Source organism: Dasypus novemcinctus, chromosome 1 (genome assembly GCF_030445035.2).
Source record: "Dasypus novemcinctus isolate mDasNov1 chromosome 1, mDasNov1.1.hap2, whole genome shotgun sequence".
Taxonomy (NCBI): domain Eukaryota; kingdom Metazoa; phylum Chordata; class Mammalia; order Cingulata; family Dasypodidae; genus Dasypus; species Dasypus novemcinctus.
In genome coordinates this window covers 167625889-167653737 of record NC_080673.1, presented here as the reverse complement: position 1 = coordinate 167653737, position 27849 = coordinate 167625889, and the positions used below count along the sequence as shown (strand labels likewise).

Sequence of the window (27849 nt, the reverse complement as noted above, 5' to 3'; positions counted from 1 at the left end):
CCAACCACAGTTTCAACAAAAGGGACAGAAGAGGCATGTATAAAGAAGTCATATCTGAGACCAACTCCCCCACACTCAGGAGCACAAATCCCAAAGTAGGACCTACTGGCAAGGCACTAAACTCTGGAGCCATCCACCGTGACCATAGGACCTGGGTGTCTCTGAAGCCCTCAGGAGTACCATTACCTAGGGTTGTATCTGCTTTGGCTGCTGAGAAGTGTTTAAGCAAGACCCTTCTGATGACCTCTCAACTCATTTTGAAGTCTCTTAGCTATATAAACTCATTCATCTTTACCATTTCCCCCTTTTCATTCAAAGGTCTTTTTCTAGTTGCATCACCAGTCAGTGCCTGGTGATAATCCTCGGCACCAGGGAGGCTCATCCCTGGGAATCATGTCCCATGCTGAGTTTGGCTTAGAGAGTTAACCTATCACTTTCTTAAAGACCTTGATTTTGATTTTCTTATCACAGTTTTCATAACTGAAAACATCTTAAGGCAAAATTTGTAAATTGTGGTATGACCAGAGATGCACAGCAGTCAATCAGGGCCATTTGAAGGCACAGAAATGTGGGTGGATGGAGGACAAGGAAACTGTGTCTGTACGGGTTTTTTTTAAGGAGGCACCAGAGATTGAACTAAGACCTCATACACGTGAGGTAGGCACTCAACCACTGAACTACATCCACTCCCCTGTATGGGTTTTTTAAATGAAACCGAATACTTCAAGGACATTTCATGCTTGTGGCCATTCAGAGCTATTCCTTCATCCAGTTATCTACAATGGGCCACACACTGTTCTCAGCACTGGGGATAAGAAGTGAACAAGGCAGAGAAGGTTCCTGTTCTCCCAAAGCTTATATTCTATTGGAGGGAAACAGACAACAAGTAAATGATTAAATAAACAAGACAATTTCAGAGAGTGATTTGTGCTGTAAAGAAAATGGAGGATAATGTGATGGAGAGTGACAGGTAGGGAAGGGGTATACTACATTAGATTGGAAATTCAGTGGCGGCACTTCTCTGAGGAAGGGATAGTTGAGCTGAGACATGAATGGCAAGAATAAGCTAAGCAAGTTCTAGGGAAAGAATATTCTTAGCAGGAGTGGAAGGTGTAAAGTGCAGGCGTGGCAGAGGTGGCAGAGGTGGGGGAATCTATGTGATGAATTTGAGGAACAGCAAGAAGGCACGTGTGGCCAGAGTGCTGTGGGCAGGGGGAAATTGGGATAAGAGTCAGGGGTAAGTTCAGAGGAGGAAGGCAAAGCATGGGAGCAAAATGGACCATGACAAGGAGCTTGACTTCTATTCTAACTGCAGTGGGAAGTTACTAAGAGGTTTACACTTTAAAATCAATCACTCTGATTGCTTTTTGGACAATGTGTGAGGCAAAAGTGAAAACAAGGAGGTCATTCAGAAGTTTATTGCATTAGTCCATGTGAGAGGTAATGGCAGCTTAGCCAGGATGGTGAATGCTCTGCTCCAGGTCCCAGAGGGGACCACATATACCTTCTTCATAGTGGGTAGATATGGGTAGAAAATCTGAGGCAACCATGCCACTAACAGTGTGTTGTAGATGTGTGTATTCAAGAGGGTACAGACTAAGGATCTCTGTCAAAGGGATCTAAGAATACAGTGGCTTAAACAAGATGCAAGTTTATTTCTCTCACACATAACAGAAGTGAGCAGTCCAGGACCTGTTGGGAGGCTGGCCTGAAAAACCCCAAATGCAGAATGAGTAGTATGCCCTCAACAAGTGGCTTCCATCTCTGGGTTCCAGATGGCTCCCCCAGTTCTTATCTCTTGACCAGTGGAAAGTGGAAGGGACAAAGGAATCCATGCTTATCTCCTTATGGACATGGACCAGAAGTGGCACATAGGTTCCAGCTACATCCCATTGTACAGAATGTAGTCTCACATCCACATGAAGCTGCAAGAGAGGCTGGGAAATAGTCTCTAGATGGGTTGTTGATGCTGTGATAAAACCCAATCTGTCTAATATTAAATGAGGAGAGAACAGATTTGGGTGGGCAGCTATAAATCTCTGTCACATTTTTCAATTCATCTGCATAGCCAGCCTTCTCAGTAATGATCATGGGGCAGACTCTCAGCAGTATTGCTTATACAGTCCCACTTCCTCCTCCTTAACTGGACCCCCACTCAAAACCACCCACAATGGCAAATTGGTTGGGGCTGGAGAGATTAGTGATGGAGGGAAAATTTGAACAGTTTATGATACCTGCTTCTAAACTTTCCTATAGCTCAGTTGTGCGCCAGCCTTTGGATGTTGCGAGATACTTCTGTAGGCTTCAAATAAACTTCTCTGATCTTAAGTTGGTGTTCACTACTTGCAACCAGAGAATTCAGCAAAGGAAAGGGAAAACTCCTGGAGATAGAAAACCTTTACTTAAAGAAGAAATGATTCCCTTATGACAGAACTTTCAAATGTGTAACAAAAATTTAGATTGTGTTTAGTTCTATTTTAAGATGCTAAAATTCTATATTTTCAACATCAACAATAATTTGGAGAAAACATACTGATACCTTTTCAAAGCATTTGATCATTTGGAATATGTGATATAGTTTTTGGTTTTTGGTTTCTTTATTAGTGAAATTGTAGGTTTACAGAACAATCATTCATAAAATACAGGGTTCCCATATACCACTCCACCATCGACACCTTGCCTTGGTGTGGAACATCTGTTACAATTTATGATAGTACATTTTTATAATTGTACTATTAATAAAAGCCCATGGTTTAACTAAGGATTCATTGTTTCTGTAGTATAGTTCCATGAATTTTAAACTTTTTCGTTACCATATATACAATCTAACATTTCCCCCTTTAATCGTATTCATAATAAATATCACCTGAAAAAAAAATCGTATTCATATATATAGCTCAGTGTTGTTTGTGATATGTTTTTTTGTTGTTGTTGTTTGGTTGGTTGTTGAATTTGTATGTACTTGTGGGTACTAAAGGGGTGCTGATGCAAAGTTCCAGAAATCTGTTGGCTTTTATAAAGGGTATTTATTTCGGGGAGAAGCTTACAGTTATCAGGCCCTAGAGAGTACAACTCAAGGTACTCTAAGAGGTTTTCTCACCAAGAGTCTGTGACTATGTGTTCATGCAAGATGGCAGGCAATGTCTGTGAAAGTTCAGCCTTCCTCCTTCCTCTTGAGTCTCCATGGTCCCAGTTTCTTCCCATTTCAGCTGTAGGCTGGCATGGAGCTTGTTTCTTTCCAGGTTCAGCTGCTCTGGTCTCTCCAAAAGGTCAGCTGTAGACTAAGAGGCTCATCTGTCTTCCTGGGGCCATGTCTGTGGGGCACTCTCTCCTCCTGAGTATCTGCTTCTGTGTGTATTTACTTCCATGTGAGAGTATGTATTATCAGCCCAAGGGAGCTGGGACTCAATACTGACTCTCACTCTAATGACGTGGTTGAATCAAAGCCCTAATCTTACCATAATTTAACAGATGTCTCAGCTGAATCTAATTCAATCAAAGGATTATCATGCCAGAGGAACAGATCAGTTTATAAACATAAGCTATACTTCATTCTAGAATTCATAAATAATATCAAACTGCCACAGAGTGGTTGTTTTCTGTTTGTTTTGTTTTGGAAACAATCCAATAGAGGCTGTGGAAAATTTACCAGTTGGAAAGAGCTTATGAAGGAAAATAAGTCAGGAAGGGCAGAGCTAGGAAGGGCAAACAGAAGTTGGCTATAATCCTATTCCATTAAGGCTTTCTTTACAATTACTAATTATGAAGTTTGTTTACTGAATGAACTTAATTCAGAAGAAAAAAGATTTATTTTTCTCTAACCATTGCTTTACAACCAGGTTCTGTTGGACCTCCTTCCATCACTCCTGAATATTGGGAAGATCCCACAGATTTTAGTGACAAGTCTCATTTGGGTAATTATAACTCTATTTCAGACATTAAAATATCCAGGCCAGTCCAATTTAACATCAAATCTCACATCTAATTCAAAACTTCTGCTCTACCCCAGATCATGCCCTGCCTTGCCAAGAAGGAGGGAAGGAGTATGGTCAGTTTCTTTGCTCAACTTCCATCTCCTCTGTATTCTCTATATTCTGGATATCCCCCGACCACTGCAAGTTAAGCCTGACAATGAGGGGCAACTCACCCTGCAGTTAAATATTGGATAAGTTACATGGGTCACCAGGTCCCTCTATCCTGTTATAACAAGTCCAAATGTTGGCTCTTTTATGGGGTACATCTGTGGGTCACCCTAAAATGGAACTCCACACTACACAGTCCCTTGAGGCCAGTGGTAGACTCTATGGCTGACCTCTTGCAGCATCCCCTCCTGACACACCTCTTACCCCTGATGACATGACTTCTTACTGTTCAAATCCCTTTGTACAACAAGCTGCCGGTTGGTTGAGCGCTCATCAGGACAATTCGAGCTCAGCTACTTTCCTCATCGTCAACATGACCCATAGGAAATTCATGTTTTTGTCATTCTAAATGGTGGAGGTACAGGCTACAGACACAGCTTCCCTTCTCTGCTCAACCTGTCATTGTGGGTTGCCCAAGCCAGTTCTCTTACCTTCTAAATTCTCCAGGTAAGAATAAGGACCCTTTCTTCTACATCTTAGTAAATCTAGCAAGGCTGTGTCTAGTACCTCTGGATAACATGTAGGGCCACTTACTGCCTTTTTCAGCATTGAGACTTTAGCCTAAGACAACCAGAAAGGTCCCATTCAATATCCAATTACATAGGAATTTGCCTCTGAATTTCTTTGACAACCAGGTAGGTCCCATGTCTTTGTCCTCAACAGTCTATGACTATAAGCCAAGGCTATATTTCCCTTTATACACATAAATTATTATGCCATGAGTCCCATTGGTCAATTGCATGTTAGTGTAGCAGGCTCAGAAATTTAATAAACTATTATTCAATATGAAACAAATATCTTCTTTTACTTTCCATTACTGATTTCATTTTTTCCCAGGCCCCAAAGTTGAATAGAATGATGAAGTTCACCCAGAGTCCAATGTGGATCATTCCAAAGATCTGTACATATAATTCTGAGGGGGATTCTTTCTTTGTTGCCATAAGGATAATAAAATCCTGCATTCACACAGAATACATTTGGGAAAGGAGAAGAGAAGATAAAGTTCCTTTATGACTGAGTATTTACTCAAAAGAGACTATTTCAATGTGAAAAAGAATGTTTAAACCAGATGAGACTGAGTTATCTCTAACCAGGAAGTTTGAGCACGACCTCACCTGCCAGCCTGATTCTCCAGCACTGAGATACAGTTTTCAGTAAGTCTTTCTTGAAAGCACCAGTAACTTAAAACCAAAGTGCTCATCAAAATTCAAGTGGAAAATGCCTTCTTAAGTTCAAGTAGACGTTCTAATTTTTTTTAAGTTTTCACATCATTGTTTTCAGTGACTAGTGTTAATTTTGTACTAAAAGCAGCTCTAATATTAGCCCAAAAAAGTCCTTGCTTGCTTTTCTCTGTGGGCCATTCCAAGTAAGTCCGCTGTGCCATGAGAGCCCTCAGCTTGTGATACTTGCCAGGAATGCTGTTCTGTGGAATGGGTTCCAGCAAGATGAGGATTAACTTATCAGACCCTTCATGAAAGAGTTTGTGGTGGGCAAAGTACAGTTCGTAATGGCACCACTCACTCTGGACAAAGTTCGGAGATAAAACAAAAATGGATTTGTAACTTTTCTCAATGCAGTTTATGATATTTTCAATGATGCTCTTGCCAGGGACAAAGTTTCTTTCATGAAGGCAAATCTGTACATCTTCTCTTTCTAGGCAAGGTACCAGCTCATTCCTCACCCAAGCAGAATCATGTTCACTGTACGAAATAAAAGCGTGGAACTGGAGAGTTCTCTGGAGTTCTTCCAGGGGTATGTTCCTAGCCCTGCGTCGGGTCTGTGTCCACTGATACACCATCCTGATATACCAGGGCAGATCCAAGTAGATGCAGAGGAAGGTCACGGTAACAACCAACACTAGCATGGTGGCCCCAATGGTGACAATCAGCAGAGAGGTGCTGCAGGATAACTGAGAAATGTGAAAGTCCTGTAGGAGGGTTCCCTTATAAATTTCTGGGTAGTCACACTTATAAGAATCAGGCCAGCCCTTAACCACTTCGCTGGATATTTGACCTATATTTTTTATAAATTCTCTTAGCTCACACGTGCATTGGAATGGATTATTTCCTGCTTGTATGTTACTAATATTCTGGCAACTGGAAAAGAAATCAGCTGATGGGTGGGAAATTGAATTATGGTCAATGATCAATACAGCAAGACTGCTAAAGACACCACACCCAGGAAGGTCATGTAAGTAATTGAAAGCAACATTTAGTTCTTGCAAAGCTTCTAGTTTCATGATTTGTTTAGGAATGCTTTTTATTCTGTTATCATGTAGATCAAGTACCTTGACCTTGGGAGGCAGACATCTGAAAACAGATTCAGTAAACATATTTGAAGACAAATTTAACATTATTATACTTCCAACCCAAATGCAATTTCCCTCCTGTCTATTAAATTCCAAAGAATTCCAGCTAAGATCCAGTATTTCCAAAGACGGCATGCCCTTAGTCATGAGACCTATTTTGAAAAGATCTTTTAACCCATTCTTTTGTAAGATAAGAGTCTCCAATTCAACTAAAGTAGAGCAATTTTCAAAAATACTATCTGTGAAAACATTCTGGGTAAAATTCAAAAACTTAAATGTGCTTCGTGTCTTTGGACAAAGCATGTGTATAAACGGTGTATCAGTTATGCTTAACATCATAATGTTCATCTCAGAAAACAGTGTGTATAGCGATGACCATGAAAAGATAAAAACTGTTTTTGTAATATGTTCAATTTTCAATGCTTTCAATGCAGTTTTACAATAAATAAAATATTCTTTATTGATGTCATCAACTATTGTTAAATTGTAAATATTGAGATATTCTACAGGTTTGGTCCAAAGGAACTGAAAAACTCTAACCAAGCATTTCCAAGTTGTTTCCATATGGTTCAGAGTAAAATTCAGTAAGCTTGGGCCTTTGGTGAGTTCTAATAAAAATTTCATTAAAAAGTAACAGTTCTTATCATTCAATTTAATATTAGTCATTTCTAAACACCCTAAAGTGTTAACTGACATATTCACTTGGACAGAGAAAAAACTTCCCGTATGAAAAACAAGGTGAAGTTTTTTTGTATTCAGAATTTGAAGACTTTCCGTCTCATTTTGTTTCACATAGTAGCCCTTTAAATCCAGAAGGATGCAATTTAGATGCAAATGAGCAATTGGCAGCAGATCTAATTGTTGTAATTTAGTAGCACTTAATCCCAAGAAATCCAGTTGTGTTAAATTGCCAAATTCCTTACATATGGGCAGAGAATCAAAGTCATTGAATGAGAGGTCTAAATGCTTGAGATTTACAAAAGGGTGGCAGGACATCTTCTTCAACTGATTGTGAGATAAATCCAAATATTCCAAATCCTGGTTAAACTTGAAAACACTTAAATCAAGGAGCTGGAGTCTATTGTGGGAAAGTACCAAAATTTTCAGTCCTGACAGAAAGCTGATATCAGAGATCTGTAGCTCAGATATGTAGTTTTGAGACATATCTAAGACTTTAGTTTTTGGTGGCAGGTCTTTTGGGACATGAGTAAGGCCTGTTTTCGACATGTCTATTGCAAATTCATCTGCATCAGAGAACTGGATTATGGTTCCAACTATTAAGGTCACAATGCAAACTAAATGAAAGTTTTTGACAATAGGTTCTTTGTCTTTGGTCATGATGTTGCAGTTGGTATCCCGAAGGATTGTTGTTATTCTTCAGAATATCTTGGTATCAGTCCAAATTCTAGAAATATAATATACATTGTTATAAAAAGATGGATGATTGCCCCCAAATCTCCACTTATTAAACTCAGAATATCAGTGATTACTTTATTCACTAGGGAAATAAAGGTTTTGAAAACCTCCTGCATATTCCAGGGAATATAGACCACCAAACGCATGTGCATGGCTGTGTGTCTACTCAGAAAACATCTGAGAAGACCCGAAGCTTTCACCTGTGACTGATCTTTAGGCTCCATGCAAATAAGAAGTGATGGCTCAGGTACAATGGTAAATGGCCTGGCTAATCATTGAAGGAGTGACCCAAACAGAGCCAATCTGCACAGTTTGGGGGAGCTTTGTTTTTGTTTGCTGCAGGCATTAGTGTCAAATCAGTAGCTGACCACAGAGCTAACAAAATAGATTTCAGTGGCCACACATAAGAAAGTATAAAGTCTTTACAAAAATAGTGTAGAAAGTCAAAAAAACAAAAGCTATAACTTGTAGCAAAAGGCAACAATAAACTGGGGAGGAGGAGAAACTGATTTCCAGAGTTACCACATTATACTATTCAAAATTTCTTGTTTTCAACAACCACAAAAAAATGTGAGGCATGCAACGAAACAAGAACATATCACCACAAGGGGAAAAAAGGAATTAAAAGAAAGCCCCTCCCCCCCCCCAAAAAAAAAGAACAAAGCAGAGGCTGGACACTGCCCTCTTCAAGACTTACTATAAAACCACAGTAATCAAGATGGCATGGTATTGGTGAAAGAATGGACACATAGATCGAAGGAACACTATAGAGAGCCTATAAATAGCCTACACACAAAAAGTCAACTGATCTTTGACAAAGGAGCAAAGGAAATCGTGGAAGAAGGATAGTCTTTTCAACAAATGGTGCTGGAACAATCAGATATCCATATGCAAAAAAACGAATCTAGACAGTCCTCACACTTTTCACAAAATCTAAGTCAAAATGCATCATATACCTAAATACAAAATGCAAAACTATAAAACTTCTAGAAGAAAAAATAGGATAAATTCTAGATAACATTGGGTTTGGTGATGACTTTTTAAATACAACACTAAAACCACAATCTATGAAAGAAAAACTTGAAAAGTTGCATGTCATTCAAATTAAAAACTCCTGTTCTATGAAAGACACAGCTAAAGGAATGAAAAGCCAAGCCATAAACTAAGGAGAAAATACTTGCAAAACACATATTTGATAAATGAATATCCAAAAACAGAAAGAAAAATAAACAAATACCAAAAATACAAAGAATTCTTAAAACTCAGCGAGAAAACAAACAACCTAATTTAAAATGGGCAAATGATCTGAATAGATAACTCACCCAAGATAGCCAATAAGCATGTGAAAAGAAGCTCAACATCATATATTATTAGGGAATTGCAACTTAAAACAATAATGTCATACCCATACATGTCTACTAGAATGACTAAAATCCAAAAATTGACCACAGATGCTGATTAATATGTGGAACAACAGGAATGCTCATGCATCAGTGGGAGAGCAGAATGATACAGGAAGAGAGTTTGACAGTTTCTTTCAAAGTTAAACATAGGTTTACCCTATGATCCAGCAAGTGTGCTACTGAGTATTTACCCAAATGAGTTGAAAACCTATGTCCACACATGAAACTGCATGTGAATGTTTAAAGGAGCTTTATTGATAATCGCCAAAAACTGGATGTGGCCAAGATGCCCTTCAAAAGATGAATATATAAACCAACACTGCGGTACATCTATACAATGGTGTGCTATACAAAGACAAAAATAAATGAGCTATCGAGCCATGAGGACATGCAAGAACTTTAAATGCATATTCTTAAGTGAAAGATGTCTGTCTGGAAAGGCTACATGCTATATGATTTCAAATCTATGATACCCTGAAAAAGAAGAGAGACAAGGAAAAAAGTCAGTGGGTGCCAGAGGGTCAGGGGGAAGGAGGGAAGCATGAATAGGTGGAACACAGGGTCACTTTCAGGCCATGAAACTATTCTTTATAATAATGTAAGGGTGGATACATGACATTGTGCATTTGTCAACTTCATAGAACTGTACAAAACAAAAGTGAATCCTATGTAAACTATGAAATTAGTTAATAATAATGAGGGTTTTTTGGGTTTTTTTTTTTTTTTTTTTTTTTTGGTTTGTTTTGCTAGGAGGTACTGGGGATTGAACCCAGGACCTGGTACATGGGAAGCAGATGCTCAACCACTTGAGCTACAGCTGCTCCCCTAATGTTTTGCTATTGGTTCATCAATTATTACAAATGTACCACACTAACGCAAAATGTTATAATAGGAGAAGCCTCTGGACTATCTGTTCATTTTTTCTGTAAATGTAAAACTGCTCTAAAAAACAGTCCATTAATTAAAAAGAAAAAGAAATTAATAGAAACTATCCTTGAGGAAGCACCAACATTGGACTTACTAGAGACAATAACTTTAAATCAACTCTCTTAAATATTAACTACATGAACACAGTCCCTTTTAACTGGGCTCAGAAAATACTCCCTTTGAAGAGGCAGTCCTTTTCTCCACCCCAAAATTTAGACAGTTTGAACATCTAAAGTTGTGGCCAAGGAGCCAATCCCAGAAACCATAAGGCCAATTTAGGAATCTAAGCTAGGATCTAATTTAGCACTTAACTCAGCCATCTGTTGTAATCAGTGATTCCTTGCAGGTGAAGGGTTAATAAAACACTTTTTCTCCTTCTCCAGGGACTAATCTGACCTCAGGTTACCTTTCTAGCTCAGTTCTCTGAAAACCTGATACAAGTAGAGTGTCAGCTGTTATTTAGCAGCTTTGCTTATGGTAAGAAGGACCCCTGGCTGGTAGGCGGCCTTTGGGCTGGCAGGACTATGTATGAATATAAATGCGAGTTAGGAACCCTGAGCTAGGATTCCTCTCAGTCAGCTGGCATAAGTGTGGTCTGTTTGGGACTTGTGAGTCTGAAATTTAGCTGAGCCCGAGATGTCCTAGTGGGCATGCAGAGTGGTGCCAGTAGTGGGCTAGACTTTCTGATCCTCAACTCAATTTGGCCAAGGCACCATGATGCGAAAAGGATGGGGAGGGAGATGCTTGATAAGATACTGATGTCTGGGAGGGAGGCTGAGCCCCCTGTGGATTGGTGGCTAAAGCTCTGTGACATATGATGGGGGATAAATACCCTTGTGGGGACAAATGATGGCTGAAATGAGGCCAAGGTTGTGTCATAAGGAAAAACTACCTCCTCCCTTCATCTCCATAAGTTGAACCTGACTAAAACCAGCTCTGTTTCTGGAGTCATTTGAGTAGATAGAATAATATAGGCAAAATCTGTATTATTGGGTGGAACCAAGTGCATAAGCCCCAGACCCTGTGTTTATGCCTGGAACAAAGAGGTGGGGCTGCCAGGTTGGCTCAGACCCACTCAGGCTTTGATTCAAGGGTTAAAAACTGGCAAGCTTCTATGTGCCATCCCAGGAGACCAGACAAGGCTCTATGGCCACTAACTTCCAGAGTCACATCCTAAGAGCACAACATAGAAGCATTCCTGCATATTCACAAGAGTGCCTTCAACCACACCTGCCTAGAGGAACCTACAGGTATTAAAAGTTTGAAGTGCCCCTGTAGACTGGCGAGGTGCAGCTGAGACAACACATACCACTCTTTTCGATGACATAGAAGGATCTGCCGCTCTCACTTTGGGGGAACATAATTTCCATAAAGATGGATAAGTGTGTTTTCCAACCCACATAAGACCAGAAGCAACAAATGCAGGAGGACGGGATTCCACGCTTGATAATCTGAAAACATCAGGTTCTTACCGTTGACATACTGACAGAAAGGGAGAAGTCAGAGAAATATTAAAGGATCCATTGAAGAACTCAGAAGGGATGTCAGGCCAAAGCTGCTGTATGTAAGAGATCACAGCTTTCCCAGAGCACAAAAGGCCTCACTGCATTACAACAGACCATGCACTGATGTTTACTGCAGCGATGCTGAGTGGCCGAGAAGAGATTAGCTGGCTTAGGCGTGGAGACAGGTGCACCAGTCCACAGATCCCATGTTTGACCGAGACACAAGGGCTAGAGCTCCGACCCCATTCAGGCACTACACAGAGAAGCATCCATGACTCCCCTGGGGAACAAAAGCAGGCAACAGCATTTGTTAAAGCAGGGCCTAGTATAGCGTGAATAATTGAGAACTGATCTTTAGTGCTTGATGTTCAGTTTTATTTTCAAAAGAATCCACTTTTCATTACCAGCAGATATGTTGCAAATAATAGGCAAGAGATGAATAGGGTTTCAGTAAACCAAACTTCCTAAGAATAAAAACTCTTCTGGGTTGGGGAATTTTCATTACAAAAATGGTTAAAAGCCCCTCATCGCTCCTCTCTTAGCCTCTTCATTGGTATTTCCATGAAGCCACAGAAAGATTTCAAAACCCATGTTGTCATTAAAAAAAAAAAAGGAAGATGGAAAATTAATTGCAGAATTAAGGAAAACCTGGCATGCCTGTGTTTTGCCTCGGGGAAAAAGACTACCTGCCAAAAGATAGGATGAAATGTTGGCCATTTCTTGATCTGTCTCTGATTCAAACATCAACAATGAGTACGAACCAGGTAATTAAGCAGCATTCCTTTTACCCCAATGGTACAGATATGAGTGGGTCAGAATACTGTTTTCCTTCTATAGACCACCACCCTCCACTCCCTCCAAAATTTCTACACCCAGTCAATGATAGGCAATATCAGGTAATAACTGGGCAAGAGGTTAAGGACATACTGAATTCTGAGATGTGTAGTTATAGATGAGGGCAGAAATAAGAATCCTAGTAGCTATGTGCATCAGAAATTGCAGTTTGCATATGTAATACTCCATAAGGTCCAAGTACCAGAGAATTGGACAATAGGGGTAGGGTAAGTTATTACTTCATATTGTTTAAATGGCCACAACAAATAGTTCACAACAAAGATATAAGTGACAAGAACACTTACGCAATAATTAAAATTGTTTCAAAATATGTAAAGCAAAAAAGGTTGATAGTAAAATGTTTAGTAAATTTCTGAGTATTAGTTAGATCAAGTAGCGAAAAATAAGCATATATGGAGGATTTGAATAAAATAATAATAAAGAATTTTATAGGTACCTATAAACTTTATAGCCTACAAAAAGAGAATACTGTATATCTACATGCCCAGGTTTATGGAGTATTTACTAACATTGATTGTTTATTAGGTCAAATAAACTGTACAAGTCGTATTTATAACTACAAAAGAAAGATTTAAACCATTTTTAAAAATTATTCTAAATAATTTCTTTTTTTTTTTTGCCTTTTGTCTATTATTTTATTTTTTGAGGTTGAAATAAAATTAACTATTTTAAAAAAAGAAAACAAAAATAATCCAATAAAATAAACTTCACAGTAAGTATCTAAATTTTATGTGAAAAAGTATATATGTGATTTTTAAAAATATATTTTTTACTTATTTTTTAAAGATGCTTAGATTACAAAAATGTTACATAAAAGAATATAAGGGATTCCCATATGCCTCACTCCCCACATCTCCCACTTCTCCCACTTTAACAACTTCTTCCATTCGTGTGGTACATTCATTGCAACTGATGAACACATTTTGTTTATTTTTTTTTTTTAATTTCATTTCTCTCCCCTTCCCTGTCCACCCCCGCCCCCCCCCCCCCCTCCCCAGTTGTCTGCTTTCTGTGTCCATTTGCTGTGTGTTTTTCTGCGTCCGCTTAAATTCCTGTCAGTGGCTCCAGGAATCTGTGTCTCTTTTTGTTGCATTATCTTGCTGTGTCAGCTCTCCGTGTGTGTGGTGCCACTCCTGGGCAAGCTATGCTTTCTTCGTGCTGGGCGGCTCTCCTTATGGGGCACAATCCTTGTGCATGGGGCTCCCCCACACAGGGTGTCCTGCATGATGCACAGCACTCCCTGCGTACATCAGCACCTCACATGGGCCAGCTCACCAAATGCGTCAGGAGGCCCTGGGTTTGAACCCTGGACCTCCCATGTGGCAGGTAGACACTGTATCCGTTGAGCCAAATCCACTCTCCTGATGAACACAATTTGGAGCATTGCCACAGAGCATGGATTGTATTTACACTGTAGTTTACACTCTCTCCCACTCCAATCTGTAGGTTATGGCAGGATATATAATGGTCTGTATCTGTCTTTGCAATGTCATTCAGGACAATTCCAAGTCCCGAAAAAGCCCTCATATTACATCTCTTTTTCCCTCTCCCTGACTTCAGCACCTCCAATGGCTACTGTCTCCACACCAGTGATATAAGTTCTTCCATTGCTAGAATCACAATGTCTACAGTAAAATACCAGTAAGTCCACTCTAGTCCATATTTTATTCTCCAATTCTGAGGATTCTGGGATGGTGATACCCACTCCACCTCTAATTGAGAGGGGGCTCTAAATAATTTCTTGATCAATAAAATCATGTTTTAAATTGCAACCATTAAAAATTAAGAGGGGAGCAGATGTGACTCGAACAGTTGGGCACCCACCTTCCACAAGGGAGGTCCTGGGTTTGGTTCCAGGTGCCTCCTAAAGAAGACAAGCAAGAAAGAGAGTTGACGCAATGGGCTGGCATGGCAAGCTGACACAATGAGCTGATGCAACAAGGAGACACAACAAGAGATACACCAAGCAGGGAATGGGTATGGTTCAAGCAATTGAGCACCTCCCTCCCATACAGGAAGTCCTGGGTTTGGTTCCTGGTACCTCCTAAAAGAAGATGAGCAGACACAGAGTGCACACAACGAACAGACATAGAGAGCAGACAGCAAGTGTAAACAATGGTGTGGGGGAGAAATAAATAAATCCTTTTTTTTAAACATAGTTTTTTTAAAAGATACTTTTCTAATAAGTTTTCTTTCATTTCTATGTGTTTTGTTTTTTGTATTTTTTTTAGATTTTTTATTTTATTTATTTATCTTTCCTTAACCCCTCATTGTTTGCACTTGCTGTGTCTGTTCATCTTCTTTGTTTCTTTAGGAGCACTGGGAACCACACCCGGGAACTCAGATGTGGAGGGAGGCACCTAATTGCTTAAGTCACCTCCATTCCCCCTAGAAATAAATAAATCTTAAAAAAGAAAACTAAAGAAATAAACTTTAAGAGGATTGAGAGGGCAGTGTGTACATGCTCTGGCCTCCTTCTCTTGCCTAAGTCCCTAAAATGAAAAAAAAAAAAAATACAAATATAAAAATTTTAAAAGTCTAAATGTGCTAAAAATCCAAGAGGGAAGCCCTTAGGGGAAAATGTACTGATAAATCCTGATAAGTAATGACAACAAAAATTTTAACAACAATCTGGAATTAAAGTTGCTAATGTTAACTAGGGAGGGAGAAGGTGATGGGGGAAGAGGGAACGCTTGAGCCAAAAGCATGTCGAGATCCTTGCCTGATTGAGTGGAAGATCTAGATAACAGTTAACTCAGGATACTATTAGGAAAAAATGTTTAAGTATGGATATTATGAAATTTAGAGTAATTAAGGGAAAATAGTAATAAAAACATAAATTCTAAACATTTGAGGGAGAGAGGATCAGAATGAAGAAGCCCAGTCAATCTAGCTCTATATGGAAGCAATAATGAATTAAAATATTTCAGGGATTGTTAAGAGTGGTTTAATATTAGCAATTCTAGAACAATAATACATCAATAAGTCAAAGAGAAAAACAGATGAGCATCTCCATAGATGCACTTGATAAAATTCAGCATTCATCTTTATCAAAAATAAAACTATAATTAAACTAGATACTAAAAAGATGCCTTGAAAACATAATAAAGATTACTTCAAATACCTAACTTAAACCAATACCAACCCCCAAACATTTCCATTAAAGTTAGTGTCAAAGATGCCAACTATTATTTAACACTGTTCTGGAATTTCTAGTCAATGTAAAAAGGTGGGAAAAGGAGATGTAGAAATATTGAAATGGAGGAAATAAAATAACTATTTTAGATTATATGATTGAAGTGGAAAGCATTAGAAGCAATTGAAAACTGTTACGATCAAATAAAATAATTCAATACAGTAGCCAGGACAAAATTATTTTTGAAAAAGAAATCTAATTGTCCAAAAATTGGAAGTTGTCAATAAATTATGGTCCCTCCATATAAATATTACTATGTGGCCTTTAAAAATAATGAAAATCTAATACCAGTATGTGATGGTTAGGCTAATGTGTCAATTTGGACAGATAATTGTGCCCAGTCATTTGGTCAAGCAAGTACTGGGCTAATTGCAATACAAGGACATTTATGGACTTTAGTCACCAGTGAGTTTACTGCATAGATAGCTGATTGTATCTATGTCAATCAAGGAGATTTCCATCAGCAATGACTGCCACTTTAAACAATCAGTTGGGGAAGGAGACTTGGCCCAATGGATAGAGCATCTGCCTACCACACGGAAGGTCCGCGGTTCAAACCCCGGGCCTCCTTGACCCATGTGGAGCTGGTCCATGCGCAGTGCTGATGCGCGCAAGGAGTGCCCTGCCATGCGGGGGTGTCCCCCGCATAGGGGAGCCCCATACTCAAGGAGTGCGCCCCGTAAGAAGAGCCACCCAGTGCAAAAGAAAGTGCAGCCTGCCCAAGAAGGGCACCGCACACATGGAGCGCTGACGCAACAAGATGACACAACAAAAAGAAACATAGATTCCTGGTGCTGCTGATAAAGATAGAAGCGGTCACAGAAGAACACACAGCAAATGGACACAGAAAGCAGACAACTAGGGGGGAGGGAAGAGAAATAAATAAAAAATAAATCTTTAAAAAAATAAAAAATAAACAATCAGTTGAATACCTTAAAAGGGAAGGTAATTTCAGCATTCAGAAAGAATTTCCCAGCTTGTCTTTGGACAGTCAATATCTCATGGAAACTCATCAAGGACCTTCACTGGACTTCCATTGGAGCCCTGGTTTGCAGCCTGCCTGCAGAACCTAGACTTGTGCATCCCCACAGTCACATGAGAGACTCATAAAATTGCATGCTATTTACACATACCTCCTGTTGATTCTGTTTCCCTAGAGAATCCTAATACATACAATATTCACATTTTTAAAAAATGTTCCCGTGGTTCCTTGGAGTTTTGATGCTGGAGTTTTGAGCTGCAGCCTGGGAGTGAGCACACAGCAAAGCAGATGAGCTGAGCTTGGAGACAATTGAGCCCCGAGGAGAGAGACAGAGCCAGTCACCTGATAGTCTACGGCTGGCCTTGTGGAGTGAGACAAAGCCTAGAGAGCCTCATGGTGTATAGCTGACCTTGTGGAGAAAACAGAGGCATTGAGCCAGAGAGAAATGTGCACTGGGAAGAGAGGAACCCAGGAAGCCTGAATCCTGGCAGACGTTGTCAGCCATCTTGCTTCAACACATGGCAATAGACTTTGGTAAGGGAAGTAACTTCCGCTTTATGGCCTGGTAACTGTAAGCTTCTACCTCAAATAAATACCCTTTATAAAAACCAATCAATTCCTGGTATTTTGCATCAGTACCCCTTTGGCTGACTAATAACACGGTACAAATTTTTTTTTAAAAAAACCATGGAACCATACATATAAAAAGTGAACCTAATGTAAACTATGGGATATAGTTCAGAGTATAATTATAATAATATTTTTTCATCAATCACAGCAGTAGTATCACACTAATGCAAAAGTGTTAATAGGGAAAACTGTGTGGGATGGCAATATTTGGGATCTCTCTACTTTCTGCATGATTTTTCTGTAAACCTATGCTTCTCTAATAAAGATTAAAAAATTTTTTTTTAAATAAAGAAAATCTAATTCCATGGAAGAATGCTCACTCTCTATAGGCAAGTGACAAAAGCAGTTTAAAATAGAAAATATACAGAGGTAAATATATGTACGTACATGTGGAACATTAGGAAGATACAAAGATATTACCAGTGATGATCTCTGCATACTTAGATTATAGGGTAGTTTACTTTTGTCCTAGTTGTTACCTTTATTTTTCAAATTTTCAACATTCAAAATTAAAGACAGCACATTATTTACTCAGTAATTTACATCCTAAAATGCCAATAGCCAATAATATGAATAATGGCCAATATCACACAAAAATAAAATGCATAGTGAAACAAAATAGTACATAACACCTAGGTGAAACTCATGATCTTGGGTTGGATCTCAGTTTAGACAGAACCACTGTAAAAAATATTTAGGTAACAAGGGAAGATTTTTAAATGGGCTAGGTATTAGATGCTATTAAGAAATAATTTAATATTTAATAATGCTATTTGACTATGTAGGAAAACATACTTTTTTAAAGTAATACAGAATAAAACATTAAGGGGTGGAATGTCAGTAGGTCCATAATGTACTTTAACATATTTAAGCATAAACAGGTAAAGTGAGCCTAATGGGAATTTTTTTCTCAGAGATATAAAAAGGTACTTTTTTTTCATATGTAAAATTTAAAAATACAGTTCCGAGTGTTGGTAGGTAGGAACTAAAAAACACTCATTTACTATTGGCAGAAATGAAAAATTAGCATAACCTTTCTGAAGGACAACTTGGTCATTTATACAAATTCCTTTAAAATATGCCTACCCTTGTTTTAGGAATTTCATTTGTAGGAATTTTCTTCTAAAGAAATAATCAGGAAACATGCAAAAATATGATCATGACATTCTTCATGACATGATGAAAAAAATTTTTTAATTAGAATGTCTGGTGTAGAAAGTGGCTAAATGAATTATGGTACACCCAAAACAGGGAAAGACATGCAGCCTCAAATATTGTGCTTTTGAAAAAAAACAAAATGCCTATAATATAATATTAAGTGAATAAAAAGATACAAAACTGCATATGTAGTAGGATTCTCATTTTGTAAAATATGATTAAAACTCAATTACACAAAGCCTAGTGGAAAAATAAAAAAATGGGAAGAAAACACACCAAATGCTAATAACAATGGCTATGTCTAGATCCCTGAATTGTAGATGAATTTAATTTTTTTCTTATCCTTCTGCATATTTTTGAGATTTTAAATTTTAAACATCTTTTATAAGCTGAAAAATCTTAGGACAATTTAAGAGTTATCTTAAAATATAGCTAATATATAAAGGTTTTATGTTTAAAGGAACACTCAAATTATTTGCAATATTAGGATATAGAGAAAGAACCTCTATGATGCTAGATCATTGACATTCATGGATAAGACCCACCCAAGAGGTCTCCTCACAGTGTCTGTGGGAAAGCTGCTCAGCTGCTTTTATAGCCTTCTGCCTGGCCATGCATAAACCTATTCCTCTTGGGAAACGGACTTTGGCCCAGTGGTTAGGGCGTCCGTCTACCATATGGGAGGTCCGCGGTTCAAACCCCGGGCCTCCTTGACCCGTGTGGAGCAGGCCATGCGCAGTGCTGATGTGCGCAAGGAGTGCCGTGCCACGCAAGGGTGTCCCCCGCGTAGGGGAGCCCCACGCGCAAGGAGTGCGCCCGTGAGGAGAGCCGCCCAGCGTGAAAAGAAAGAGCAGTCTGCCCAGGAATGGCGCCGCCCACACTTCCCGTGACGCTGACGACAACAGAAGCGGACAAAGAAACAAGACGCAGCAAATAGACACCAAGAACAGACAACCAGGGGAGGGGGGGAAATTAAATAAATAAATAAATCTTTAAAAAAAAAAAAAAAACCTATTCCTCTGGGACTATTTAAGCCCCAGGTGGTTCCTGGTGAACACCCTTAGTTAAGGAACAAGCCAGGGACTTTTAATATTTAAGAAAGAAAGGAAAAGAAAGAAGGCAGATGGGGCTGCAAGGGTAGAGTCCATAATTTTTTTTTCAGGGAAGTGGAAAGTCCTTTCTCAGCCGGAACCAGTCAGAGCAGACATCACCCCAAATCTCTCAAGTTTAAGAAATGAACGTTTAAGGGGGGGGAGTGTAACCATGGACCAAAGTAAATTTGCTGTTATTGTGGATGTGATGTTATTGTGGAAGTACTTCAAACATTGATATAAACACAGTGGTTGCCAGGGGTTCAGAAGGGAGGGGGAGGGTGAAGAGGTGGGACATGGCATATTTAGGGCAGTGACACTGTTCCATATGGTACTACAGTGACAGGCACATGACATTATACATTTGTCAAACCCAAGAAAACTGTACGGCACAAAGTATAAATCATAATGTAAACTAAAGACTTTGGTTAGTAGCAGTGCTTCCATAGTGGCTCATCAACTGTAACAAATGTACCACACTAATGTAAGATGTTAGTAACAGGAGAATGGTATGGGTGGGTGGGTGTGGGTGGGGATAGATGGGAATTCCCTATACTTTCAGTGTAAGTTTCCTGGAATTCCACAACATCTCTAAAAATAAAATTAATTATTACCAAAAAAAAAGAGGTGAAAGAGATAAAAGATTACTTTTAAATGCATCGAATGAAAAGAGGTAGAAAAAAAGGCAGATGGATGAAGCTCTATTTGAAGAAACAAACAATGGTGGATGAGACCTCTGAAAATTAGAACTACCAAAAAAAAGGAAAATAAATAAATAAAAATAGCTACAAGAAAGGAAAGACCAGGAAAAAGAAAATTAAGAGTAGAAAAGATGCCATGATCAAGACAACATGCATGCAAGAGAAACATCGTTTCGTTTTTCAACATTAGGCGAGAGACCTCCAGACTCAAGACAAAAGCTAGAGGCAGTGTGGGATTCAAATTTAGGAAGAGCCGGTCCCCTCCACCTCCTCCAGCTAATAATTGTTTATTCAGGCTACTACGTGCCAGCAGTGTACTAGCAGCTAGGCGCTGGGGTTATAAAAATGGACCGACATAATCTCTGTTCTCAGAGAGCTTGTAAATTAGTGATAGATATAATCTAGACAATTATAGTCCCATGTGACAGAGGACATCAAACACACAGTTCTACTAAAAAATTATGTCATATGTGATCAGTGCTATGTGACTAATAGAAACTGAATGTTACTAAAAACAAGGGACGAGAGAAAAGTGGAAAGAGAAAGTGTAATCGGTGAAAGTGCAAGAAATAAATGAGTTGTTTTTTCCTTTACCACTTCGAGTTCTAGTTATTCTTATACCTTTTAAAGATAACTATAAAGGCACCCTATTTTTTAAATCTTTCACACACAATTGGAATGACTTTTACAACATTTAGATAACACTTAAAATTATGTAGCAAAAACTTTAAAGAAATGCTATTTCCCATATAATTGATAGCAGTTTCTTATTTTAAGTAATTATACAATAATGTGAAAGAGCCACAGAAGTCATCTTACTCACCAACATTTGTTTCTCGGGAGAGAAAGCGTCCTAAATGCGTGGAAAAGTAAGTGCTTGATAAATCCAAGTCCTCAGTTGAAATTTAATATCTTAGAAACGGTTTATGCCATCTATTGGACCTTACTGGAATTACACCTACATGGGAATTTCCCGTTCAAAAGTAACAGCAATAAATGCGGGATTTTTTTTTTCACTTCTTTGTGCAAGCAGCTTATGATAATTTCAGTATGAAGGAAAATATTTTTCTAAGGTAATATTATTCTAAGGTAAGAGTTTTCATTCTGAATATTAAATTGTCATTAGAGTACAGTTATTGAATTTTGCCTATTTTTGGTTATCACCATGTTTAGCTTCTCCAAAATAACTCTACCTTCCAATTATCCAGCTATTTTGGAACATTATTTTAGTTGGATAAAATACTTTAAAATAAAATAAGCTTCGGTCCAATCATTTTTTTTAATCGACTTTCAAGGATAGTTGATAAATATTTAGCCATACCCAAGCACCAGACTAGGAGAAACTGCACCCAGTTTCCTACCATTTTGACCAACACTGGCATTATTACATGTTTTAATTTTTAATTCTTGAATAAGAAATAACATTGTAATTTTAGAACGATATCAACAAGGCTTGATACAAAAAGGGGATGTCTGGTTAACTGGATACTTCAGTTAGCCAGAATACCCTATTCCAAAAGACTTTTGACTTTAACTGAGGTTGTATAAAGAACTTAACATATGAACTAAACAGTCATTCCATAACTAGTCCGATTATCTGGCTTTATCTAATCTCCACAGAAAACAAGTTAAGACACTGAAGTCTGGGCACTGGCAAATTGGCCGTCTGGGTAGGAACCACTTCTGCTTTCAGCAGGCGGGGCAAGGCCCCTTCTTCTAATTCTTCCTCATCAAATGTGACAGGAAGTCTTTTCAAGTGGGGGGGGGGTAGCAAGGAGTGGTTGGGTCTCTGCCTGACGAGAAAAAGGGGAGAGAGAGGGCGCAGTGGGAATTTATAACAGCGGGAAATCAGATTTGTGAAACAGGCAGAGGAGAAAGAGCCAATGGTGGTTTCCAGGGAATTTCAAGCAACACTGGGCTGAAGTCTTAAGGAAAACACACACACACACACACTTCCCTGTAGCTTTGGTCACAACGCACAGTGACTTTTCATAAACTGTCGGTAGGGCGTTGCATCATAACACTCGTGCCCAGGAACAAGGGAACTATTCTTGTTGAGGCAGTTACAACTGAGAAACGTCTTTAAGGGAATCACAAACCCACAAAACTTAGCTAATACAGAAGACGACACGGCAGGGGAGCACAGAATCAAACGGAACTGATGTTTCAGCACTCTGCCACGTAACAGCTGTGTAGCTCTGGGCAAGTTACTTACCCACATGAAGACACCTTTTATTCTTCCATAAAATGGGGATATTTGTGATTTTTAGGGAAGATAATGAATATAAAGTGCCTGGGATATTGCCTGGCACAAGAAGAGATATCATTATAGTAATTAGGTTTTTTTAATTAAAGCAGATTTACAGAAAGATCATGCACAAAATACAGAGTTCGCATATACTTGTGCCTGTTTGTTTGGGTCTTTTTTTTACCCTTTGCAGTAGTGTGGTACCTTTGTTACAAGCAATCAAAGAATATTATGATAATGTACTATCAGCTATAGTTCACAGTTTACGTTAGGGTTCACTGCTTTTGTTGTACAGTCCTATGGCGGAAGCAATACATTTATTATATGTTGATGTGGAAAGAGCTTCAGGATATACAATTAAGTAAGAAAAGTAAGGAGCAGAACAGGAGGGAAAGTATGCCACCATTTGCATAAAATCTGTTCTATCACCCATTTACAACCTGCCGTCTGGCTAGGCACTGATTTGACTACCCGACACGAATTAAATCAATCCCCACGAAGTTCCTGTGAGGTAAGTACGGATGGCTATCCCAGTTAACAGATGGGAACACTGGGGCATGGAGCAGTTAGTTAACTCATCCATACTGCAGTGCTGGCCAGCGGTGGGGCAGGAGTTGGAGCCCAGGTGGCCCAGCCCCAATGCCTGTGTGTTTAACCATTACAGTGTTGCAGCAAAGCCAGGAGTTCTGAACCGCAGAAAAACCCAAAACTGGCTTCTCAGAAGTGGTGGAACAGATTTATTATGTGTGGGCCCAGTGGAGAGTCAGTCTCCAAATTCTGAGCCCTGTTTTTCAGTTTTCATAGGTTTACATTGGATTTTAGGTGGGATCAGCATTACTTTTGTTCATTGGCTAACATGTTGCTAGGCAAAATTTTGCAAGCGGGGTTACAGAGGCAGAAGGCAGCTACAAGGTGGCAGGCTGATTTACAGAAGTGGGGGGAGTCACTCGTTTGATATCTTCCTACTAGGCCATGTTTTCACAGGCTGATTTACAGAAACAGGGGGCAGGAGTTATTTATTTGATATTCTTCTGCAAGGCTATGCCCTCACAGGCCAATCCACAGAAGCAGGGTCAGGAGTGACTTGTTAGATATTTTACAAGGTTATGCTTTTTATTTCTTAACAACAACAGGCTATCTCCCAGATTTCTAGGAGGCACTACATACTTATGCTGCTATACACATTTTTTTTTTCCTGAAAGGATTCTAAAGAAAATGTTAACTTTGTGCTAACAAAATAAGAGTGAGACCTTTTTTCCCCACCATTTTATGTCATCTGTCCTCGCTGCGTTTTTTGACTATGCCCATGCTTTACTTTTTTCTTTCTGAAATATAAGTATACACATTTTGGTTTATTTTTAACAATATATTTATATTTAAAACAAGACATGTATACGTATAACTAGACAGCATGGCTGCCACAGTCCACACAGGTAAGCTTCCGAGAGCCATTTACTTTGTTGCACATAGAATTAATGCAAGCAGACAGAGTGAAAATAAATAATGGTGCTTTGGGGAGAGCAGTAATGACTGACTAGGTAGAGAAAGAAGGAACCGCACTGCGGAGGCTCTAACAGGAACACCTCCCCAGCACTGTCATGTGGAAAGTTCCACATCTGCACAGCAGAAATGGCCTAACCCATCCAAACAGCCTCCCAGCTTGGCTGGCAACTGCAGCAGGGAGAACTCAGGCAGAGCAGGCACAGGGATGCGGGGCCCGGACCCGGGGAAAAGCTCTATAATCAGAGAGTTCAGACAAGCACACGTGTTCACACCCACATAACCCCGCAAAGGGCATTGCACTATAATAACAGAACTGTACGCAATTTAACAAAGGTGCTCCCAGCCGGTGTCACTTCTTTGGCAGTAGGTCAGGTTTCTCAATTTCTGATATACAAAGCCATGCTCATGAGCAGGAGGGCTGTCCTGTGTGTGGGGCACAGGCCTTCAGGTGAGAGCAAAGCTAACACAGCTACAGCATTAATTGAACATCCCTAAATTTAAAAGATCTTAATTGTAAATTACATATACAAGCCAGAATTACCTCATGCCCCATACTCCAAGGATGGACCCAGCCTATCACATTCTTCCACTATGGAGATAAATAATAAAACAAACCCTTGATCATGTTTTAGTAATTTCGAATTATGGGGTAGATCAAGAAAATAGGTCACCACATGCAAAAATTTCCACTTACTGATATAAACTAAGTTTTAATGTATTTCTTGAGTGAAAATAAAACCAAGTCTCTAAAGGACCAACTGAGGAAATGATATAGCACTCATTTATGTCTCTAAGTTAAGCCCATGGTCATGGAAACCACCCAGGCTTTCAAGCAAACCTAAATTGAAGAATAATTAAAGCTACCCCGTATCATTATGTCCAGTCAAGGCACAGGAAGCCACAGCTGGCTGGCCAGTGAGGGCTTCTCAGGACTGGAGGTTGGTCAAATTGAGGATTCAAGAAGTAGTCTCAGATTTGTCAGCCTTTGAAAGGTCTTGAGCAAACTCAGAATGGCAACAGAATCAACATTGAGTTTGTGTTGGAAGGGAGCCGAGTCAGACCCACCGCTCAGGATGCTGCCCTTGACCTCTAGGTTCTCCTTGATGGCTCCATGCTTCATGGCATGGGGCGTTTTTCCTCCCTTGAACAGGTGGAAGTGACAACTGGCTTGCTGCTAGAAGGTGGAAGTCGAGACACCGGGTAGGGGTAGATTGTCCCCCCAAAGACAGATGGAATGCTGCTATTGGCTGTGGCACTGGAGGTGGTGGTAACGCTCAGCTTGAGAACTTTGCCTGGTGTGCAGAGCATCTGTCCCTGCCGCTTGCTGGGTGTGCAGGGAGCACTGCCATAGAGCATCTCGGACTCTGTCTGCTTCTTGTTCTTTAGTTGTCTTTCCTGCTGGCCTTTCTCCAAATGATGCCATTCCCATTGGTTCTGTCGCATACTCCATGAGTTTCTGCTCATTCACCACAAGTGCCTTTGAATGCTCCCGTTCCCACACGTCAATCTGTGCCTTCACCTCTTCCAGTTTAGGGGGTGCTTTTTGGAGCTTAGCTTGTTGCTTTTCTTCTTTTAAAAGACTTCCCCCATGGTTTGTAAACCGGCTTGGATCTGAAGCTTTTCTCTCAAACTCCAAGAAAAGTTCCCAGCTTTCTTCCCACTTCTGAACACCTTCAAAGAGTTCTTTGTGAACGTCATAGTAAAGCTTTAACCATACATTTTCAGAATCATGCAGCTGAAGCAGATTTTCTCTGTAGTCCTCAGCACAGTGAGGGGCAAAAGCTTGACTCTGCTCCTGCCTATGAAAACACTGTCCCAGCCCTGAGGCAGCTCCACTCAAATTGCCTCAGTCACTTTCTTCACGTTTTCATCTTCAATTCTTCCAAAGGATCCACTTCCAGTCGAAGCGCTTCTTTGACCTTGGCCTTTGACCTAGTCATAACCGTGATCACTGCGTCTCTCTCTTCTGCAGGTACTTGCAGCCTGTCCCAGAGCTCGCCGGTCCAAGCCCAACCCCTCACACACAGCTTCATTTTGGAACTTTAGCATCTCCGCTGCCATAGTAATGTCTGCAGCATTGCAGTATTCTCCAAAGATAAACAAAAGGCATCTTCATCTTCACACACTACATCTCTTTCAAAACTTGTGTCTGGGGTGTAATCTAATTCTTCCATACACAGTATGATCTGTCTCGTTATGTTGGCAAACTCTTCACGTCTAGGTGCCTTATTCCCTCAAAGTTGCCACATGTTGTCTGAACATGCCAGCTCTTCTAAGGCGGGAACTGAGGCGGTATTACAGTGGGGCACGCAGCGAATTTCACATAGTTCTTGATCTTGTCCTTGAAGTAGTTTCAGCTCCTGTTTCCTCTCCTGTTTTCACATCAATTCCACCCGTGTGTGCAAATTCTTTCTATTCATAGTTGCAAGATAGTTGTCTCTCCTTCCTGACATGGCTTGAAGTGATATATATAACTCATTACAGAGGGTATTCAGCTCTTCTGACAGACCTATATGCTTTTTTTTCAGGAGGTACCAGGGATTGACCCTGTACCTTGTACAAGCGAAGCAGTGCTCACCCACTGAGCTACACCCGCTCCCCTTAATAGGCGTCAATGAGCCTTTCCTTCAGGCTTTTCTCTTCAGCAGTCATCATATACAGGAGGTGTTTGATATGTTTCTTTACAGCCTCAGTTCTCCGTAACTGCTGGTCCTCTGAATCCTAATTAACTCTCATATTTCCCAAAGGTGATTCAGGGCTTTCTGGAGCCATACTGTTGCGGTCAGAACCTCACTTCTCCTCATGGCTGACACTCCAAGCATTGGACCTGCTCCACAAGGGCCCAGATGCAGCATCCACCAGCAAGCACCAGTGATCTCACTCCCAGTCACCACTCCACGTGCCACTGGGCCCCGGGGAATTTCAAAACAAGCCTGGAGGCAATGCAGCCTGGCAATTGGTATGCACATCTTGCTCACAGTAAAGCCCTGCCTTCACCTAGCCCTGTTAATATCAGGCCACACGTGCCCGTGCTTTACTTTTATTTAAAAAATAAATAAAGTTACATCTCAGTGGTATAAGTAAAATATCACAATGTAAGTTCAGCCAATATACTGTCCAAATATGGACAGAGGCAATACATTATTTTGATGCTTTTCCTTATTAAAAACTGACTTTCTGTGGTTACTAAAGCACAAGCAACAAAGAAAAGAACAGATAATTGGGACCTTATTAAATTTTTTAAAAACTTGTGTGCATTAAAGGACTTTAAAACAGAAATGAAAAACAACCTACTCAATGGAAGAAAGTATTTAGAAACCATATATCCAATAAGTGTTTAATATCTGGAATATGTAAAGAACTACTACAGTTCAACAATAAAAAGACAACTCAATTTAAAACGGAGCAAAAGACTTGAATAAATATCAAGAAGATTATACAAATGGCTAAGAAGCACATAAAAAGATGCTCATCTTGGAAGATGGTGTCTGAGTAAGTAGGTAGGGCTCAACTCATAAAAGCAAAGGAGGAAGGGCAAAAAACTGAGTGAGCTGTTTTAGGGATCTACAGACCAGGAGAGTGCTGTGCATCATCAGGAGGGCAAGGCACAGAGACATGAAGAAGCCGAAATGAAAACCATTAGTTCCTAGTCCCCACGGTGGGCAGTGGCACCCATCCCGCATCCTCAAGGTGAACAGCTTGGATAAAACCTGCAGCTTGGGAAGCAGACTTGGCCCAATGGATAGGGCATCCGCCTACCACATGGGAGGTCCGCAGTTCAAAC

General features: G+C 39.8%; 1 protein-coding gene and 1 pseudogene across 1 annotated transcript in view; both read right to left on the bottom strand.

Moving 5' to 3' along the window:
- TLR6 (toll like receptor 6) overlaps positions 1–7788 on the bottom strand; it is a 70400-nt gene extending 62612 nt beyond the window's left edge. The window contains 3 exon segments of the mRNA NM_001281307.1: positions 6489–6518; positions 6520–6525; positions 6528–7788. Coding sequence (NP_001268236.1) covers positions 6489–6518; positions 6520–6525; positions 6528–7788 — 1297 coding nt within the window.
- A 17203-nt stretch (positions 7789–24991) lies between these two features.
- Positions 24992–26869, bottom strand: LOC101429774 (protein regulator of cytokinesis 1-like; annotated as a pseudogene).
- Positions 26870–27849: the final 980 nt, after the last annotated feature.